General features: G+C 30.5%; 2 protein-coding genes across 2 annotated transcripts; both read left to right on the top strand.

The window, feature by feature from the left end:
* The first annotated feature begins 1,685 nt into the window (after positions 1-1,685).
* Positions 1,686-2,774, top strand: LOC126700514 (germin-like protein subfamily 1 member 14). The gene is made up of 2 exons (XM_050398692.1): positions 1,686-1,889; positions 2,069-2,774. The coding sequence occupies exons 1-2, from the start codon at positions 1,757-1,759 to the stop codon at positions 2,614-2,616; spliced, it is 681 nt and encodes a 226-aa protein (XP_050254649.1). The 5' UTR covers positions 1,686-1,756; the 3' UTR covers positions 2,617-2,774.
* A 13,503-nt stretch (positions 2,775-16,277) lies between these two features.
* On the top strand, positions 16,278-17,348 carry LOC126700517 (germin-like protein subfamily 1 member 13). Its single transcript, XM_050398694.1, has 2 exons — positions 16,278-16,466; positions 16,646-17,348. The coding sequence occupies exons 1-2, from the start codon at positions 16,334-16,336 to the stop codon at positions 17,191-17,193; spliced, it is 681 nt and encodes a 226-aa protein (XP_050254651.1). The 5' UTR covers positions 16,278-16,333; the 3' UTR covers positions 17,194-17,348.
* Positions 17,349-19,073: the final 1,725 nt, after the last annotated feature.

Genomic DNA, 19,073 nt, shown 5'->3' with positions numbered 1-19,073 from the left:
TCCTAAATGAATTTTAAACAAAACTGGGTTCTAAGCTGTTACAATTCATGTTTTTCCAACATAAAAATATGTACCTAACACATTTGAAAGATTAAGGTGCTTCCCATTGACAAGACTATCTTCATATGGACGTTGATTAGTTACCTAATACACTAGAAGCTTTGAATTCATGTTCTGCAATAGTAATTATCAAACATTCTATTTAATTTAGGCAAACGAAAGTCGCACAAACTTTCCACCAAAGTATTTAGTTATTAACAACCCCATGGAATACGGACACATTGAATATGAGAAAAAAGGATGGACCCAAGTGGGGGCCAAGGGAGCCCGGCACCCTGGGTCCAATTTTTTTATTATATTATTTATAATATTTTTCATTTTTGTAATTAGTCCACCTTTTTTTATAATAAGCCTAATTAGATTCACCCAAATAGCAACTATTCAACCAAAAAACTTAACAAAAACAATAAAAATATTCACAATGATGATTCTATTTTAGCAAAAAAAAAAAAAAAAAAAAAAAAAATTTTACCACCAAAGAACCAAAAAATCATGTGTTATTGGAGAAGCTAAAACTAAATTTTTTGCAATTACAATAAACTGGTATAAATACCAGTTGATTATAGCAAGTTGTTAAAAATAAAATACAATATTTTGTTAAGATTATATCTCTTTCTTCAATTAAAAAAACTCAAATTCTTTTACTTCCTTTATTATTTTAATGAATTGTTTATATTATTTTAAATGAAATTATTAAAAAAAAAAAAATAGAACATTTGATATTGGGTGTAGGAATTTCTTTTGGAAAATGTCTTTCATGATCAGGGAGTATTTAAAGTAAGCCAATTTGGATCGAATTAGGACCCCCTGGGGGCGGATTCTGTCTTCCAGAAACAGCGTTGTTAGTTACAGTGGATTGGGTCTAAGGCTCTATGACTAATAGCGTCTTTGACTATTTGAATTATCATGATGACTTGTGGCTAGGGGTGAAAGGCCAACCAATATCGGATATAGTTGGTTTTTCATGAAATCTATTTCAATAAAGCATATGATGATGTGGTATAATAGATAAACTAACTTTTTGAGGTGCTAAAAGCTAAAATTTTTAGCACCATCAATGTGAATGCTCTAATTTCAACCAAAAAAAAAAAAAATCCCAGCCAACCTAGTATTAAAAAAAGACATTATTTTGTTTTTGTTTGTCTTTGTAGATAAATGGTTGCATCTTAATGTATTTAGAAACAACGATTTTGAATATTTATAATTTTTTAATACTATATAAATGCCTATTTGGAGTTTTTATTTTTATTTTTTATACTCCACCCCCCGTTAGCTTAAAATCTTGAGTCCGTCCCTTAATGGTGTGTTCAATTAGTTTAGAGCTTGATCAATTATGGACAAAGATGAGTGATGAAGTACATTGCAAGAACAAAAAACAGGTTTAGTACACATAGTTGTTAAGATTGGTTGTGCCGTAGTAGCATAGAATTGAAATATTAAATATGATCTCATTGAACTGGTCTTATTTGTTGAAAATTTAAGGCATGAGGTAGTAGTTAAAGAAAAATTTGGCAATCAAAAAGAAAATTGGTAATAATGGAAGACTGAACAAGCCTATATATCATTAACTTGTGGAAAACTATAGACCTATTCAATGTGTCTTATCTATAAATAGACATGCTTTCTATGCAACATTTCTCATCCCTCACCCGAAGCAAACATATATAGAACTGAAGATAGAGTAAGCCATAAAAATATGATGAAAGCTTACATTGTAACTGCTGCCCTCTTCGCTTTGGCATTCTCTCTTGCCTCTGCCTCTGACCCCGATCCCCTGCAAGACTTCTGTGTTGCACTTAAGGACTACTCGGAATACTCCAAATCAGCCAGTACAAACTTTTATTTTTCTTTTTTCAAGTTTTTTCTTTATTTTTGTCATGTGAAGAATCTACACTAAACCGGAATATTAATGGAAGAAATATTATTAGCTACTTGGTCTTACTATTTTCTGCATTGAAGTCTTAAGCATTCTTTTTAAAGTGTCCATAACAAAAATTTCTTTATGCAGTATTCGTTAATGGAAAGTTCTGCAAGGATCCAAAGCTGGTCAAAGCTGAAGATTTCTTCTTCGAGGGATTGAACATTCCTGGGAACACAGATAATAAAGTTGGGTCAAACGTCACTACTGTGAATGTAGATACATTACCAGGCCTCAATACTCTTGGCATATCCCTAGTTCGAATCGACTTTGCACCATATGGAGAAAATCCTCCCCATACTCACCCTCGCGGCACTGAAGTTTTAGTAGTCTTGGAGGGTACTCTCTTCGTTGGTTTTGTAACATCCAACACAGAGAATCGCCTCTTCACCAAAACTCTAAATAAGGGGGATGTGTTTGTCTTTCCAGTTGGTCTCATTCACTTCCAATTAAACGTGGGAAAAACTAATGCACTTGCTATTTCTGGTTTAAGCAGCCAAAATCCAGGCGTAATCACAATAGCAGATGCTGTCTTTGGATCCAACCCTCCCATTAATCCTGATGTTCTCACCAAGGCCTTCCAACTTGACAAAAATGTGGTTGAAGAGCTTCAGAAAAAATTTGGAGGTCACAATTAGAAAAAAAAAAAATGTTTGTATGTGCCTTGAAGCACTAGTCATTTTGCTATGTTTATCTCCTTGCAATCATAACTAGAATAAAATAAAATGATTGCTTATGTAACTCTTTTTTAATTTGGAGAATTTGGGATATAAAAAAAATGTTGGGTTTAGTATCTCTTCCTCATTTGTCAATTAATTTATGCAGTAAAACCACTATTTACTAAATTTAAAAAAAGGAAAAAAAAATTGCATAATATATTAAGCTTCAGTTTATTTAAGATAGACTGAAGCTCAACTACAATTAAGTGAAAAAAGCCTACTAAAAAAATAGTCACAGTTATGTAAATTGAATACTTCCATTTTCAGTTCACATGCTGTATCCCAAGCTAGCTTTGGCCATCCCTAGCTGACTCACGTAATTTGTGAGCAACGCTATAATAATTAAACTGTAGATGAACATGAAACTGTTCTAGCTTCGATCGACAGCCACAGTTACAGAAATTCACAAAATAAATCTTCAAATTTAAAACTGAAAACTTTATTTATTCAAAGTAAGACATAAAATCTACAGGCTATCATACACTCAGACACGTAAAACAAATTAACAGATAATTACCCTGGAATTTAATTTCTAATGAATTGGTCCATATATATATAATTGACCATAAGTTACCATCATTTAGACTACAGCAGCAGTACCTAATTCTATTCAAAAGGATGAAATTTTTTTAAGACACCTTATATAATACGTTACATGGTTCATACTGTAAACTAAATATCCATATTGAATACCAAATTGTAAACTAAATAGATTTGATCCTGAAAATGACATGGTTCATACTGCGCAATTTTTTTTAATTATTAATTAAATCAAGTTCAAGTGATTTAATTACTGGCATAAATTGGAGAGTGTAGCCCCGTTGAGAATATAGGAGCTTTGAACTTGAGAGTTTTAACTATTTTTTTATTGTTGAAAAAAGAAAAAAGAAAAAGGAAAAGGAAATCAATGGCATGCGCAAGTGCATAGGATTTATTTTTGAAGCGAGTAATGCTAGAGAGTAGGGATAATACAAATTTTATCATATAACCTTTATACATTCATGTCTCACAAAACCAAAAAAAAATTGTTATCGTTTATTTTGTAATTGAAATCTATCAATTACATTCATTGTTATGTCAATTTGTTAACTTGTTGTAATAAAATTTAGAGTGGCTTTAGCATTAAAAATAGCTTATGTATAATGTAGGCACCTTATTTGAGTTTCGATGATGAGATCGCTTTTTCATTTAAAAAAAAAAAGATGATGAGATCGCCTATCCAAATTTGTCTTGGTGATGTGAGTTGAAAAGTAGTAAAGATAGAAGTGGTTAAAGAATATTAAGAAGAAGAAAAGTAGGAAAGATAGAAGTGGTTAAAGAATATTAAGAAGAAGAAAAGTAGGAAAGATAGAAGTGGTTAAAGAATATTAAGAAGAAGAAAAAAAGTCGTTAAAGACTAAATCGATAAAATTTGGATATAATTTCTTAGTTAGATGCAATACATTTTCTTAATTTAATTCAAATATATAAGTGAATTTAATTTATTTTTCCTTAAAAAAGACCACGTTTTATACTATGTTGGTCAATATAGATTACTGACATGTGTTTCAATTTAAGCACATTGAAAAACTGTATATAAGTTTTGTCCTTTAATAATAAGCAAGCTAGGAAGACCAACCAAATCTATCACTTTCATTTTTTTTTTCTTTTATCCTTTTTAGCATAAAATGAATAAAAAATAGTGTAAGTTGAGAGTTATCAACGCATTAACAATCAGATTTAATTTCATTAAGTCAGATTTGCAATATATAAACAAAGCTGACCATAAGCTCAAGCTGAACTGAAGTCTATTGAAACCTATTTTCCATGGTGCAAGTGAAGAGTGAAGACTGGAGAGCTTGATGTTGTCAACTTCATGTTGATTGATGTTATCCAAAACTCAGTGGATTACAGTCTGGAGTTAAGATAAACATTTGAATTTTGAAATCCAGGCATATACGACCCACCATATTTTTGAAAGTTGAAATGCAGTCACAACAATCACATACGTACCAAGCTTAACCACCACTTTTTTTTTTTCTTTAAAAAAGGAAAACCAAAATTGAATCTCTAATATGTTATATCACTACAACAAAGTGCATTCTTTTTTTTGATAAGCCAAATTCTTTTATTATCAAAATAAATAAATAAAGGATTCTTTTTAATGATGTTTTCCCAATGGTTGCAAAAAAAGTTGTGGATTGGAGGACGATAACTTTTTTGTGGTTCAAAATGGCGTCCGTTTGTTTTCACTTTAAAATCCATTTTACTTCGGTAGTTTCCTTGAAAATAATTGGTAAAAACTAAAATTGGGATAAATTATTTGGACAGCCTTCTAGCAAAACATTATGATAGAAAAACTTAATGTCAGTTATATTTTTAGAACTAGTCGTTAACCTGTTTGATGCATAGGAAAATTTTTACAACTAGTCGTTAATCCGTATAATGCATAGGAAAATTCATTAGCTTAAATACAAATTATTTTTTTGAGAAAGAGTTTCAACTTATGACGTCCACTTCTGATGAATGCTCTTTATCATTAGACCAAAACACCAATCAGTTTTTAATGTAGGCGAGGATTGAACTCCCAGATTTCTTATTCAACTATCAAATACTTTATCAATTTAACTAACTGGAACCCGCAAATACATAATATGATTAGAATAATATAAGATAATGTCAATCTTATATTATTCTAATCATAATATAGCAAATGCTTATCAAAATAGCAGATGCTGTCTTTGGATCCAATCCTCCCATTAATCCTAATGTTCTCACCAAGGCATTCCAACTCGACAAAAATGTGGTTGAAGAGCTTCAGAAAGAATTTGGAGTTGAAAATAAAGTAGAAAAAAAAAATTGTTTGCAAGTGCCTTGAAGCACTAGTCATTTTGCTATGCTTATCTCCTTGCAATCATAACTAGAATAAAATAAAAACATTGCTTATGTAACTCATTTTAAATTGAGAGGGTTTGGGATATAATAAAAGAATGTTGGGTTAAGTAGCTCATCCTCATTTGTCTATTTTTCTATTAATTTATGCAGTAAAACCATTATTTACTAAATTTAAGAAAAGGAAAAAAAAAGGTGCATAATGTATTAAGCTATAGTTTATTTAAGTTAGATTGAAGCTCAACTACAGTTAAATGAAAAAAGGCTACCAAAAAAACAGGCACAATTACGTAAATTGAATACATCCATTTTCAGCTCATATGTTGTATCCCAAGATAACTTTGTAGTGGTGGCTCTAGAAATTTTGTTCAAGATGGTCATTAAGAAATTTAAATTAAACAAAATTTAAATAAAATAAAACTTGAATATATTGACATAAAAAACTGTCGCATATACATAAAGTTTTAAAATTTCCTTCTACAAGTTTTTCATATTTTGAAATTGTTGTATGATAGCTTCATTATTAATGCTATTAGCCACATCTTTTTCAATATAAACAACCAAGTAATCAAACTACTGATTTCCCTTTCAATTACCAACATCTTGCCTAAGTAACAATATAAACAAAATGCATCATCCTTTTTTATGATATGTTCCAACCAATATTTTGTATTCTTTAAACTAATCAGGATTAAATCAATGCAATGCTCCACTAATTTCTTTTTTAGGGAAATCATGGCTAAGAGTTTGACAAGAACATCTTTATAAATATGCTCTTTTTATTTTCTCTCGATCATTAGGATGAAAAGATGAGACTTTTTCTCATAGCCTGGGATCTAAAAGAAGATTATTCAAGTGAATACGAATTTGCTTAGAAGATAAATTTTACAATAAAAGTGATTTCCTTATAAGGAATTTGTCCACAGTGCTAACAAAAAAATAAAGGGTAAGCTACAAGTTCATTCATCATATTCAACTTAGACATTAAACCGTTACATTAATCATGTTAAATAAAGTATTGAGGTATTATTTTAGTGCATATGTGTATGTACATGATGTATCACATAAATCCAATAAATTTAGCTAAAGACGAAAGTAAGCACTAACTGACTAGTTATTGGAAAATATGCATTTTTTTATAACAAAAAATTGCAATTCTAAAATATGTCTTTTGAAAACACAATTTAAAATATCACAATTAAACATTTGATTTGGGCTTTTAGACTAATTTGTTTGTTTAGACAATTTTTGAGAAATGTTATGTCCACAATATTTTCATAACAAATTACTAGTTTAAATTTACATATCATTAAAATTGTTTTTTTATCCACTAGTAACAACTTGCCACTTAGAATTTGTTATGAAATCGTTGAGAACATGTTGTGAACATAACATTTCTCACAATTTTTTGGTTCAATCTTCAATAGACCAAAATTTTGGAGAAGTGAAAATTTTCTTTTAATGGGAAAATTTTTATTTAGGATGCTCAAATTTTTTTTAGGGTGGTCAACAACTCATATTAATTTCGAATTTCATTTTTTTAAAAGTACAATTTTTTTTTTCCAAGTTGAGGGTGGTCTTGTGACCACCCTCAATTATACATGGAGCCACCCCTGTAGCTTTGGCCAACCCTAGCTGACTTACGTAATTTGTGAGCAACAATATTATAATTAAATTGTAGATGAACATGAACCAAGTGAGTCAATTTCATATCGAAGGTTGTTTCAGTTTGGCCAGGGGAACGAAATATTTCAGTATTGGTTGATACCAGTGTACCATTTCGGGATTAATGCTATTTATATATATTTCTATACATAAATATATATTTGTATTATTTATGTAATTATGTAATTATAATTTATAAATTTTTATGTTTATCAACATAAATTTTAAAATCAACATATTTTCTAAGCCTACATATTAGAACAAAAATGTTGTCTTTGGATCCAATCCTCCCATTAATCCTAATGTTCTCACCAAGGCCTTCCAACTTGACAAAAATGTGGCTAAAGAGCTTCAGAAAAAATTTGAAGTTGACAATTATTAGAAAAAAAAGGTTTGTAAGTGCCTTGAAGCACTAGCCATTTTGCTATGTTTATCCCCTTGCAATCATAACTAGAATAAAATAAAACGATTGCTTATATATGTAATTCTTTTTTAATTTGGAGGATTTGGGATATAAAAATAATATTGGGTTTAGTACCTCTTCCTCGTTTGTCAATTTGTCTATTAATTTATGCAGTAAAACCATTATTTACTAAATTTAAAAAAAGGAAAAAATATGCATAATATTTTAAGATACATTTTATTTAAGGAAGACTGAAGCTCAACTACAGTTAAATGAAAAAAGCCTACCAAAAAAATAGGCATAGTTACATAAATTGAATATATCCATTTTCAGCTCACATGCTGTATCCCAAGCTAGCTTTGGCCATCCCTAGCTGGCTCACGTAATTTGTGAGCAACACTATTATAATTAAATTGTAGATGAACATGTTCATGTACAATTTAATTATAATAGTGTTGTATAATAATTAATTTGTAGACCAGCTTGTTTACGTGATTAGAAAGATTATACATGGATAAAAACATATCGAGAAGACTAAGTCATAATTTCTTGGAATTCAAGTTTGAAGATAAAGACACGTGTTTAATAACTTTTGTCTTGGTGATAGAAGTCTCTAAAATAGAAATGAGATTAGAATTTGTTGTTCCTGGATTAGAAGAAATACGTGGAGCTCAAGAAATTTATTATGAGATATTATGTGTTTTCATCATGAGAAGAAGAATAAAATTGTCTGCATGTCCAAGGGGTTGGAACTCTCATCATTAGCCTAATCTTTGTCATGTGCTTCAATTTTCCATGCTGTCGTACGACACATAGTGTAAGTTTGGATCCACGTTTACTCTTGCGTTTTGCGTTTTGCTTTTTTTTTTTTTTTTTTTTTTTTTTTTTTTTTTTTTTTTCTACACGCGTTTCAGACTTTCAGGGGACAAGCGAACAGTAGAGTACTGTTCAGTACTGTTTGGCCCTGTTTTTTTTGACTTTTCTGTCAATCAGTGGGTCCGTGCACTGTTTATGAACCCACAAATTTCATTTTTTATCAATTTTTTCATTAAAAATGGGTCCCACAGCACTATTCACACATTTAAAAATTATTTTGCTACAGTATTTTCAGTTTTAAGTTTTCAGTTTCAGCAAAATAAGTTCTACCCAAACAGACCCATAGTGCCGCATTAAATATCTTTATATATGACCTTATTTCCATCTTGAATACTAAATTGTGAACTAAATATTTGATCCTGAAAATGACATGGTTCATACTGCAATTTGTTTTTTAATTATAAAATAAATCAAGTTCAAGTGATTTAATTATTGGCATAAATTGGAGATTGTAGCCCCTTTGAGAATATAGGAGTTTTGAACTTGAAAGTTTTAGCTATTTCTTTATTGCTAAAAAAGGAAAAAAGAAAAAGAGAATGGAAATCAATGGATTTTTCGAAGCAATTAATACAAAATAACAAAATAACTTTTATAAATTCATGTCTCACAAAACAACAAAATAAAATGATATTGTTTATTATGTTATTGAAATCCAACAATTACATTGATTGTTATTTCAATTTGTTAACTTGTTGTAATAAAATTAGAGTGGCTTTAGCATTAAGGATAGCTTACGTATAATGCAGGTGGTAGGCTCCTTGTTTGAGTTTTGGTGATGAGATCGCCTACTCCAAATTTGTCTTGGTTATCATGTGAGTTGAAAAGTAGTAAAGATAGAATTGGTTAAAGAATATTAAGAAGAAGAAGAAAAAAAGTCGTTAAAAAATAAATAATCGATAAAACTTAGATATAATTTCTTAGTTAGATGCAATACATTTTCTTAATTAAATTCAAATATATAAGTGAATCTAATTTAATATATCTTAAAAATATAATACATTTTATACTATAATGGTCAATATAGATTATTGACATGTGTTTCAATTTAGGCACATTGAAAAACTGTATTTAAGTTTTGTCCATGAATAATAAGCTAGGAAGACCAACCAAGCTTATCACTTTCTTTATCTTTTTTTTTTCTCCTATCCTTTTTGGCATAAAATGAATTAAAAATAGCGTAAGTTGAGAGTAATCAATGCATTAACAATCAGATTTAATCTCATTAAATCAGATTTGCAATATAAACAAAGCTGACCATAAGCTCAGGCTGAACTGAAGTCTATTGAAACCTATTTTCCATGGTGCAGGTGAAGACTGGAGAGCTTGATGTTGTCAACTTCATGTTGATTGATGTTTATCCAAAACTCAATGGATTACACTCTGAAGTTAAGATAAACATTTGAATTTTGAAACCCAGGCATATACGACCCAGCATATATTGTTGAAAGTTGAAATGCAGTCACAACAATCACATACGTACCCAGCTTAAACACCACCTTTTTTTTTTTTCTTTAAAAAAAGAAAACCAAAATTGAATGTCTAACATGTTATATCACTACAACAAAGTGCATTCTTTTTTTTGATAAGCCAAATTCTTTTATTATCAAAATAAATAAATAAAGGATTCTTTTTAATGATGTTTTCCCAATGGTTGCAAAAAAAGTTGTGAATAGGAGTACGATAACTTTTTGTGGTTCAAAATGGCGTCCGTTTGTTTTCACTTTAAAATCCATTTTACTTTGGTACTTTCCTTGAAAATAATTGTTAAAAACTAAAATTGGGATAAATTATTTGGACAGCCTTCTAGCTAAATATTATGATAGAAAAACTTAATGTCAATTATATTTTTACAACTAGTCGTTAACCTGTTTGATGCACAGGAAAATTTTTACTACTAGTCGTTAACCTATGTAATGCACAGGAAAATTCATCACCTTAAATACAGATTTATTTTCGAGAGAGAGTTTCAACTTATGACGGCCGCTTTTGATGAAAGCTCTTTATTATCTAATCAAGACACCAATCGATTTTTGGTATATGTGGGGATTGAACCCTCAAATTTCTCATTCAACCATTAAAGACTTTATCAGTTTAACTATTTGGAACCCATAAATACATAATATGATTAGAATAACATAAGATAATGTCAATCTACATCTATATATATTTAAAAGTTGAAGTGTAATATTTATTGTTGCTACGCTCTTATTGAGTCACTTTAACGGCCACATCATTCACCAATTTTCAACATTCTACCTCTTATTTTTAACTCTCTTTCTTTCTTATTAATTTCCCAACTTATTGTTATACTTTTCTAACTTTTCCTCTCCCTTTTACCTTTTTCATCTCCTCATTACCATCTATCTTAATTTCACTTTGCTCCTATCCCTATATCTTCCTTTAGTTTTTGCTTTTCTTATTCCCCTCCTCTTATTATAAATTTACAATTCTTTCACATCTTATACATAATTTTCCCACACACAAAAGGTCATTTCTCTATCTTTTTCTCTCTCATTTTTGGCAGATTTTTCAAATATTTTTATTGCATCTCTACTTTAGATTGGATGAATTTTTGTATTATTTGAAACTCTACAATGAATTGATGCGATTAAGTTTTGTGTTTTTAAATTGTTATCTTTTTTATATATTTTTTTTTGATTTCATAGATGTTATCATAATGCATTATAATGATAGTATATAAGAATATAATTACATAACATGACTTGGATGACTTGGATAATTTAGTGTTTATTACTATATATATATATGTATACTATTTTTATTCTAATATTATTTTCTATAAATTTCTTATTATTCTCTCTCACATTCTCTCTTGAAAAGTGTTTATTTTCTTTCTCTTGATTTTTTATTCTTTTTTGCAACTTTATTTTATATTGATGAATCATTGTGATTTTTAAAACTCTATTTTGGATTCATACTTTTTGGTGTTGTATTTTTTAGTTCCCAATCACAAGTAATCTTTCTCTCTCTACAATAACATTTAGAGAATAAATTATACATATTCAGTATAAGCTTGATGAATTTTGATTGTCATGATAATCTCTTTTAAGAGAATGAATATATAATTTGAATAATTTATTTAAATAACAATTATACATACATACATACATACATACATATACATACATACATATATATATATATATATATAAATATATTACTTAAATGTATAATCAACCTCATGCAATCTATATATCTATATATATATAATAATAGGTGAAGGTGAGAGAAACTCAAATTAGATTCTAAGGGGCCATTTGGATTTGCTGTTTTCATTACTCATAACTCTGTTTCCATAACTCATAACTCAAAAATGGTGGGACCCATGGCTGAGAAGTCCATTTAGATTTTGTTTCCAATTTTTGTTTCCATCACTCAATTTTCTGATTTTTGAGTGATGAGTTATGGAAACTGAAAACACATTTTAAGTGTTTTCAGTTTCCATAACTCTGTTTTTAATGACATTTTCGTAATTAAACTCACAACTCTCTTACTATTCAGCTGCAATGTTTGACTTTTGGGTTTTTTTTTTTTTTGAAACAAAGCCCAACCGCATATCTTGACTTTTCAGTTTTTATTTTATTTTTTTATTTTTTATTTGAAACAAAAGTTAACGGCAGAACTAAGTGATGAGTGCCAAACGGGTGGGGTTGGGGAAATTGGGGTATTTTAAGCGATGAGTGAAAAAAATTGAGTGAGGAGTGATGAGTGATGACAAAAAAAAAATCCAAACAGCCCCTAAATTAAAGTTTCAATTTTGCGCCATGTGTCCTAAATTATTTATTCTTAAAGAGTTTTATTTCTTACTTTTAGAATTAAATGTGAGACCACATCATAAATATTCATTCAAGTGAGTTATTAAGTACAAAAACCAAATAGTCTAGAATAAATGAATCATAAAAAAAAAAAAAGTGCTTTGCAATGTTTTCTTTTTTTAAAAAAATGGACAATTTACATTTTTTACCTAATAATATCTTTACAAATTTTTTTAAAGAGTTAACAAAATATAAAAATGACTATCAATAGTATTTAAATTATATATATAGGAATTATATTATGCATCTTATTATATATCTTTAAGTGTATCTATGCATATGTATTGGATTACAAGCTAGTTCATTTAAAAGTAACGATCTTAAAACAAATTAATAATTTCCCTAAAGATTACATTTGTATATTCATAGCCATTGTGTTTAGATAGACTTTCACTTAAATTAGCCGTACCGAAGTGGACAGAAATGCTACATTAATGTGGATCAACAAAAGTGTAGTAATAATAAATGTTATGTTTAAGATTTTAGATATTACGAGTTTGAGATTATATATTTTTTTAATAAATTTGGATTTAGATTAGGTCCTCTCAACCAAAATATGTCTTTGACCATTATGTAAGTGCACAACAATAGATTGAAATAGACCAAAATGAACCTAATAGACCAAATTGGACCAAATGGAACAAAGTGGTTCAAATGGACTTAATTGAACCAAATGGACCGTATAGGAACAAGATGGACCAAATAGGACCGAAGTAGACATAATGGACTGAACGGGACTAAATCAGACCGAAGTGGACTGAATAGGACCGAAGTGGACCGATTAAACTGAATAAAACCAAAGTGGACCGAATAGAACCAAAGTAGACTGAAAAGCATGCATAGGACTGAAGTGGATCAAAGGCGACAAAATGGACTGAATAGGACCAATGTTGACAGAATAGGACCAAATAGAACCAAAGTAGGCAGAATGGATCGAATTGAACCAAAATGGACAGAATGGACCGAATAGAACCAAAGTGGACAGAATAGGACTAATGTGGACCGAATAGAGCCAATGTGGACTGAATGGATTGAATTGGACTGAATAGAACTATAGTGGGCAGAATGGACTAAATAGGATCCAATAGGACCAAATTGGACCGAAGAGGACTGATTGGACCAAATAGATACAATGTGGACCGAATAAGACTTTTGAATATTTATCATTTTTATTGCAGTTTTTGGGCTCATATTTCTAATTTCTAATGTCTATTCGAGTATTTTACAGTATTTTTTAACTCAAAACTAAAGAGTTTAGACCAAATATAATAAAATTTCATACTTTTCAACCCAAAAATTAAGAAAATAAAAATGAATTTTTAGCTAAACTTGAAAAGAAAACCTAAAAAAGAATCAGTTTAAGGTCCAATTAGTCTAAAATGGACTGAAGGAGGACCAAAATTGACCAAGTGGAGCAAATTGGACCAAAGTGGACCTAATCGGACCGAATAAAAATTGTTTAATTTTTAGGGAGAACAAATCATCTTCAAAAAATTTTGGAGGAAAAAACTATACATTATATTACAATACAAAATAATTATTTATTCCCACGCATAATGTGGGTTTGCGACTAGTTTCAATAACTACAACTTGCTTGTCACTCCACTATTTCCTATTTCTATCCAAATTCAATAACTACATCTACATCTAACATCTCTCCCACAGCCCTTCCCCACACCGTTCTGCATCTTCCATTATCTTCAAAAAAGAACTGTTGTCATAGTTATCCTTAAAATGCTTAGGTTTGAATTATGTAGGTTTTGTTGTTAACATGTCCTTAGTATTTTTTGAGTCTGATAGTTGGACGATAATTTTTGTTTTGAATGGTTATGCTGTGCTTCTGTGGACAAAGGTTTTCTACTCAAGACTTGTGTCGATTTACATGAGCAATGGTACAGTAATGTATGAATCTTAGCCTAAGCAAGGCCCATGTGTGATGCATGAAGGGCATTCAGTTGATGGTTCCACAATTCTTTCATGTTTGTAGATATTTGGCATTTTTTTTTCTTGCCTTTTCCATTGGATTCTCCCTTGCAGGGAGTGGCTCCATTTTTGGTGTGATATGACTCACTTTTCTTAAGTTGATTTCAATGTGCCTTCGGGAGAATTTGATTGTGCCATTGGTAAATTGGTTTTTGTTCCCCCTGTTTCTATTATGTGACTGTAATTTTTCTGTGGTGAGGCCTAGCCCATTAAAGCTTTGACTTCTCAGTTCAACCACTGTAAGTCGTTCCTAAACAATCTGGTCGCAAGTTAGTGCTGTTAGTCATTTACAAAATTTTCATAATGGTGGCACTAGTGAAACAAGTTTCGCAGAGAACTTCCATTTTGAACCTTTATAAGTTTTTATATATGCATATATAGATTTATAAAAGAAAAGCATTTGTATATATAGGTATGTTTGTCTTAACTATCAGTAATGATAAATCACTAAACATTTTGTGTTAAATGCCCTTATGCCCTTGTGCTTTTATTTTAGAACATAAACTCTGCCAAAGTACCAAATAGTACCCCTTATTTTTCCTTTGCCAATGTGGTAAATAGACTTTGACAGTGTACTAGCATGACCCCCATAACTCCATCTGCAATTTAACCTCTTTTTGCTCCATATCATTAAAAATTTGCAAAGAAGAGGTCTAGTTGCAACAACATAAAAAGTTTAGTTGTCTTTATACACTAAACTAGAAAACAGGGCTGGCTGAATGGGTGAGCAAAAGATGCAGTCGCCTAAGGCCTCAAGTAAAAAAAAGGCCCCCAAATTTTAACCAATAGGGTTATTTATAATCAATAAATAAAATAATATTTTTTTCCCATATAAGAAACAAATAAAAAAAAAGAGAAAAATGCAACGTTTACAATATTTTTCATAACACTTTTACAACTAATGCTAAGTAGTAGGTTGTTACAACTTTTTATTAATGGCAAAAAAATAATTATAGTGATATTTTCAAATAGAAAACAAAAAACAACTTAAAACCTAGGATTTGTTGTAAAAAAATATTGTGAATGTTGAATTTCTAAAAAAAAATAAGAATAATAATAAGAGGTGAGTTAGCAAACTTTTACTTGTTTTCATTTAAGTCTATCACTAACCCAGTCTTTTACTTACCACTACAATCTGCCACATCAATAAGTATGAAAAATTTTGTCAAGTTTTTTCTGTCTATAAAATTTCTAAAAGAAAGAAAAAATTCTATGTAGTTCATGTTAATTAGTAGTAATTTTGCATCTAAAACAAAATAATCAATTTTCGTCTTAGGCCCCCAAATACATCAAGCCGCCCCTGCTAGAAAAACTGGGTTCTAATTTGTTACTGTTGTTCATATTTTTCAACCTAAAAACATGGGCCTAACACATTTGAAAGGTTAAGAATCTTCCCATGGACAAAGACTATCTTCCTATGGACGTTGATTGTAGCAGTTACCTAATACACTAGAAGCTTTGAATCCATCTAATTATTGGTTCTACAATAGTAATTATCAACCATTCTAATTAATTTTGGCAAACAAAAGCTACACAGAAACTTTCCACCAAAGTATTAAGTTATTAACAACTCCTTGAAATACCAACACATCCAATCAGCTGTATACAAGACATGGTGTGTTCAATTAGTTCAGAGCTTGATCAATTGTGAACAGAGATAAGCGATGAAGTACATTGTAAGAAAAAAGTACAGGTTTAGTACACATACTAATTCAATCTATTGGTTATGCCGTAGTAACATAGAATTGTAATATTTTCTCATTGAACTGGTCTTATTTGTTGAAACTTTAAGGCACAGGGTAGTAGTTAAAGAATAATTTGGCAATCAAAAGAGAATAAGTAATAATCGAAGACTGAACAAGTCTATATATTATTCACGTATGGAAAACCATAGACCTATTCAATGTCTTATCTATAAATAGAACATGCCTTCCATGCAACATTTCTCATCCCTCATCCAAAACAAAAATATATAGAAAAGAAGATAGAGTAAGCCTGAATTATGAGGAAAGCTTACATTGTAACTGTTGCCCTCTTCGCTCTGGCATTCTCTCTTGCCTCTGCCTCTGACCCCGATCCCCTGCAGGACTTCTGTGTTGCACTTAAGGACTACTCGGACTACTCCAAATCATCTGGTACAAACTTTTCTTTTTCTTTTTTTCAAGTTTCTGCATTATTTTTCTCATGTGAAGAATCTACACTAACCAGAATATTAATGGAAGAAATATTATTAGCTACCTGGCCTTACTATTTTCTGCATCGAAGTCTTAAGCATTCTTTTTAAAGTGTCCATAACAAAAATTCGTTTTTGCAGTATTCGTTAATGGAAAGTTTTGCAAGGATCCAAAGCTTGTCAAACCTGAAGATTTCTTCTTCAAGGGATTGAACATTGCTGGGAACACTGATAATAAAGTTGGGTCAAACGTCACTACCGTGAATGTAGACACATTACCAGGCCTCAATACTCTTGGCATATCCCTGGCTCGAATCGACTTTGCACCATATGGAGAAAATCCTCCCCATACTCACCCTCGCGGCACTGAAATTCTAGTAGTCTTGGAGGGTACTCTCTTCGTTGGTTTTGTAACATCCAACCCAGATAATCGTCTCTTCACCAAAACTCTAAAAAAGGGGGATGTGTTTGTCTTTCCAGTCGGTCTCATTCACTTCCAATTCAATGTGGGAAAAACTAATGCAATTGCCATTTCTGGTTTAAGCAGCCAAAATGCAGGCGTAATCACAATAGCAGATGCTGTTTTTGGATCCAATCCTCCCATTAATCCTAATGTTCTCACCAAGGCCTTCCAACTTGACAAAAATGTGGTTGAAGAGCTTCAGAAAGAATTTGGAGTTGAAAAGTAGAAAAAAATTGTTTGCAAGTGCCTTGAAGCACTAGTCATTTTGCTATGGTTATCTCCTTATCATAACTAGAATAATATAAAACGATTGCTTATGTAACTCATTTTAAATTTAGAGGGTTAGGGATATAATAAAAGAATGTTTGGTTAAGTAAATCTTCCTCATTTGTCTATTTTTCTATTAATTTATGCAGTAAAACCATTATTTACTAAATTAAAAAAAAAAAGAAAAGAAATTGCATAATGTATTAAGCTATAGTTTATTTAAGTTAGATTGAAGCTCAACTACAGTTAAATGAAAAATGGCTACCAAAAAAACAGGCACAGTTACATAAATTGAATACATCCATTTTTAGCTCATATGCTGTATCCCAAGCTAGCTTTGTAGTGGCAGCTCCAGAAATTTTGTTCAAGGCGGTCATTAATAAATTTAAATTAAACAAAATTTAAATAAAATAAAACTTGAATATATTGACATAAAAAAAACTGTCGCATATACATAAAGTTTTAAAATTTCCTTCTACAAGTTTTTCATAATTTGAAATTGTTGTATGATAGCTTCATTATTAATATTATTAGCCACATCCTTTTCAATATAAACAACCAAGTAATCATTAAACTACTAATTTGCCTTTCAATTACCAACATCTTGCTAAATAAGTAACAATATAAACAGTATGCATCATCCTTTTTTATGATATGTTCCAACCAATATTTTGTATTCTTTAAACTAATCAGGATTAAATCAAACAATGCTCCACTAATTTCTTTTTTAGGGAAATCATGGCTAAGAGTTTGACAAGAACATCTTATTTTAAATATGATCTTTTTATTTTCTCTCGATCTTTAGGATGAAAAGATGAGACTTTTTCTCATAGCCTAAGATCTAAAAGAAGATTATTCAAGTGAATACGAATTTGCTTAGAAGATAAATTTCACAATAAAAGTGATTTCCTATTAAGAAATTTGTCCATAGTGCAAAAAAAAAAAAAAAAGGGAAAGCTACAAGTTCATTCATTGTTAGGTTCTAAAGTGTAGGACTTTATGTATTTAGAACTCTAATTTGTATTGTTGGCAAACCATGATCAAAACAATGTATTTAGAAGTGTTTAAAGCTAGCTCAAAGTTGTATGTCAATGTAAAGTTGGAATCGAGTGTAAAGCAAAAAGCACTGTGGCTTTCGGCCTGGCTCAATCGATCGAAGCTTAGGCTCGACCGATCGAAGCTCGGGCAGATTGTTTTTCTGTAGAATTTTCCAACTCAGCCCTAGTTGTTTTAAAACGTTTTTAGGGTTTCTTATTTGTCCTAAGTAAAAAAGGCAAATCCTAGCCACGTTTTAGTGTTCCTCATATTGCGGTTTGTGTAAATCTCTTGTGAGATCTAGAGGAGCTTTCCTTTACACAAACTTAGGGTTTTCAAGGAGGAGATATTCTCTACACTTTGATGATCAAAACAGTTGCTGCCATTAAAGTTTAAAGAATACACAAGCGGGGGTGCTTGTAGCTGGTGGGAATCCAAAGAAAGAAGGAGTCCGTGGATTCGGAGCTTGCACGTGGTCGTGTCAGTAAGTTCTATTGGTTGGTAGCATTAGGAAGTCGAGCGGGGATGCTTGTAAGTCCTTTTGTATGAACTTTGATTCTTTCTGATAGTGGATTCAAGTTTACCTTGAGGATAGCTAGGTCAAATCCTCCCCAGGTTTTTACCGGTTTGGTTTCCTGGGTGATCATATCGTGTGTTATTTATTTTCCGCTGCTTTGCATGATTTGATCTTTATTATTGTGATAACCTAGACTTGTTTAATTGGACTAAGTAACAACTTGGCTAATTACCTAGGTTTAATAAATTGTTTAAGGGGTTCTAAAAACTGTCATTCATCATATTCAA

Source organism: Quercus robur, chromosome 9 (genome assembly GCF_932294415.1).
Source record: "Quercus robur chromosome 9, dhQueRobu3.1, whole genome shotgun sequence".
Taxonomy (NCBI): Eukaryota; Viridiplantae; Streptophyta; class Magnoliopsida; order Fagales; family Fagaceae; genus Quercus; species Quercus robur.
This window is presented reverse-complemented; position numbering and strand designations above follow the sequence as displayed.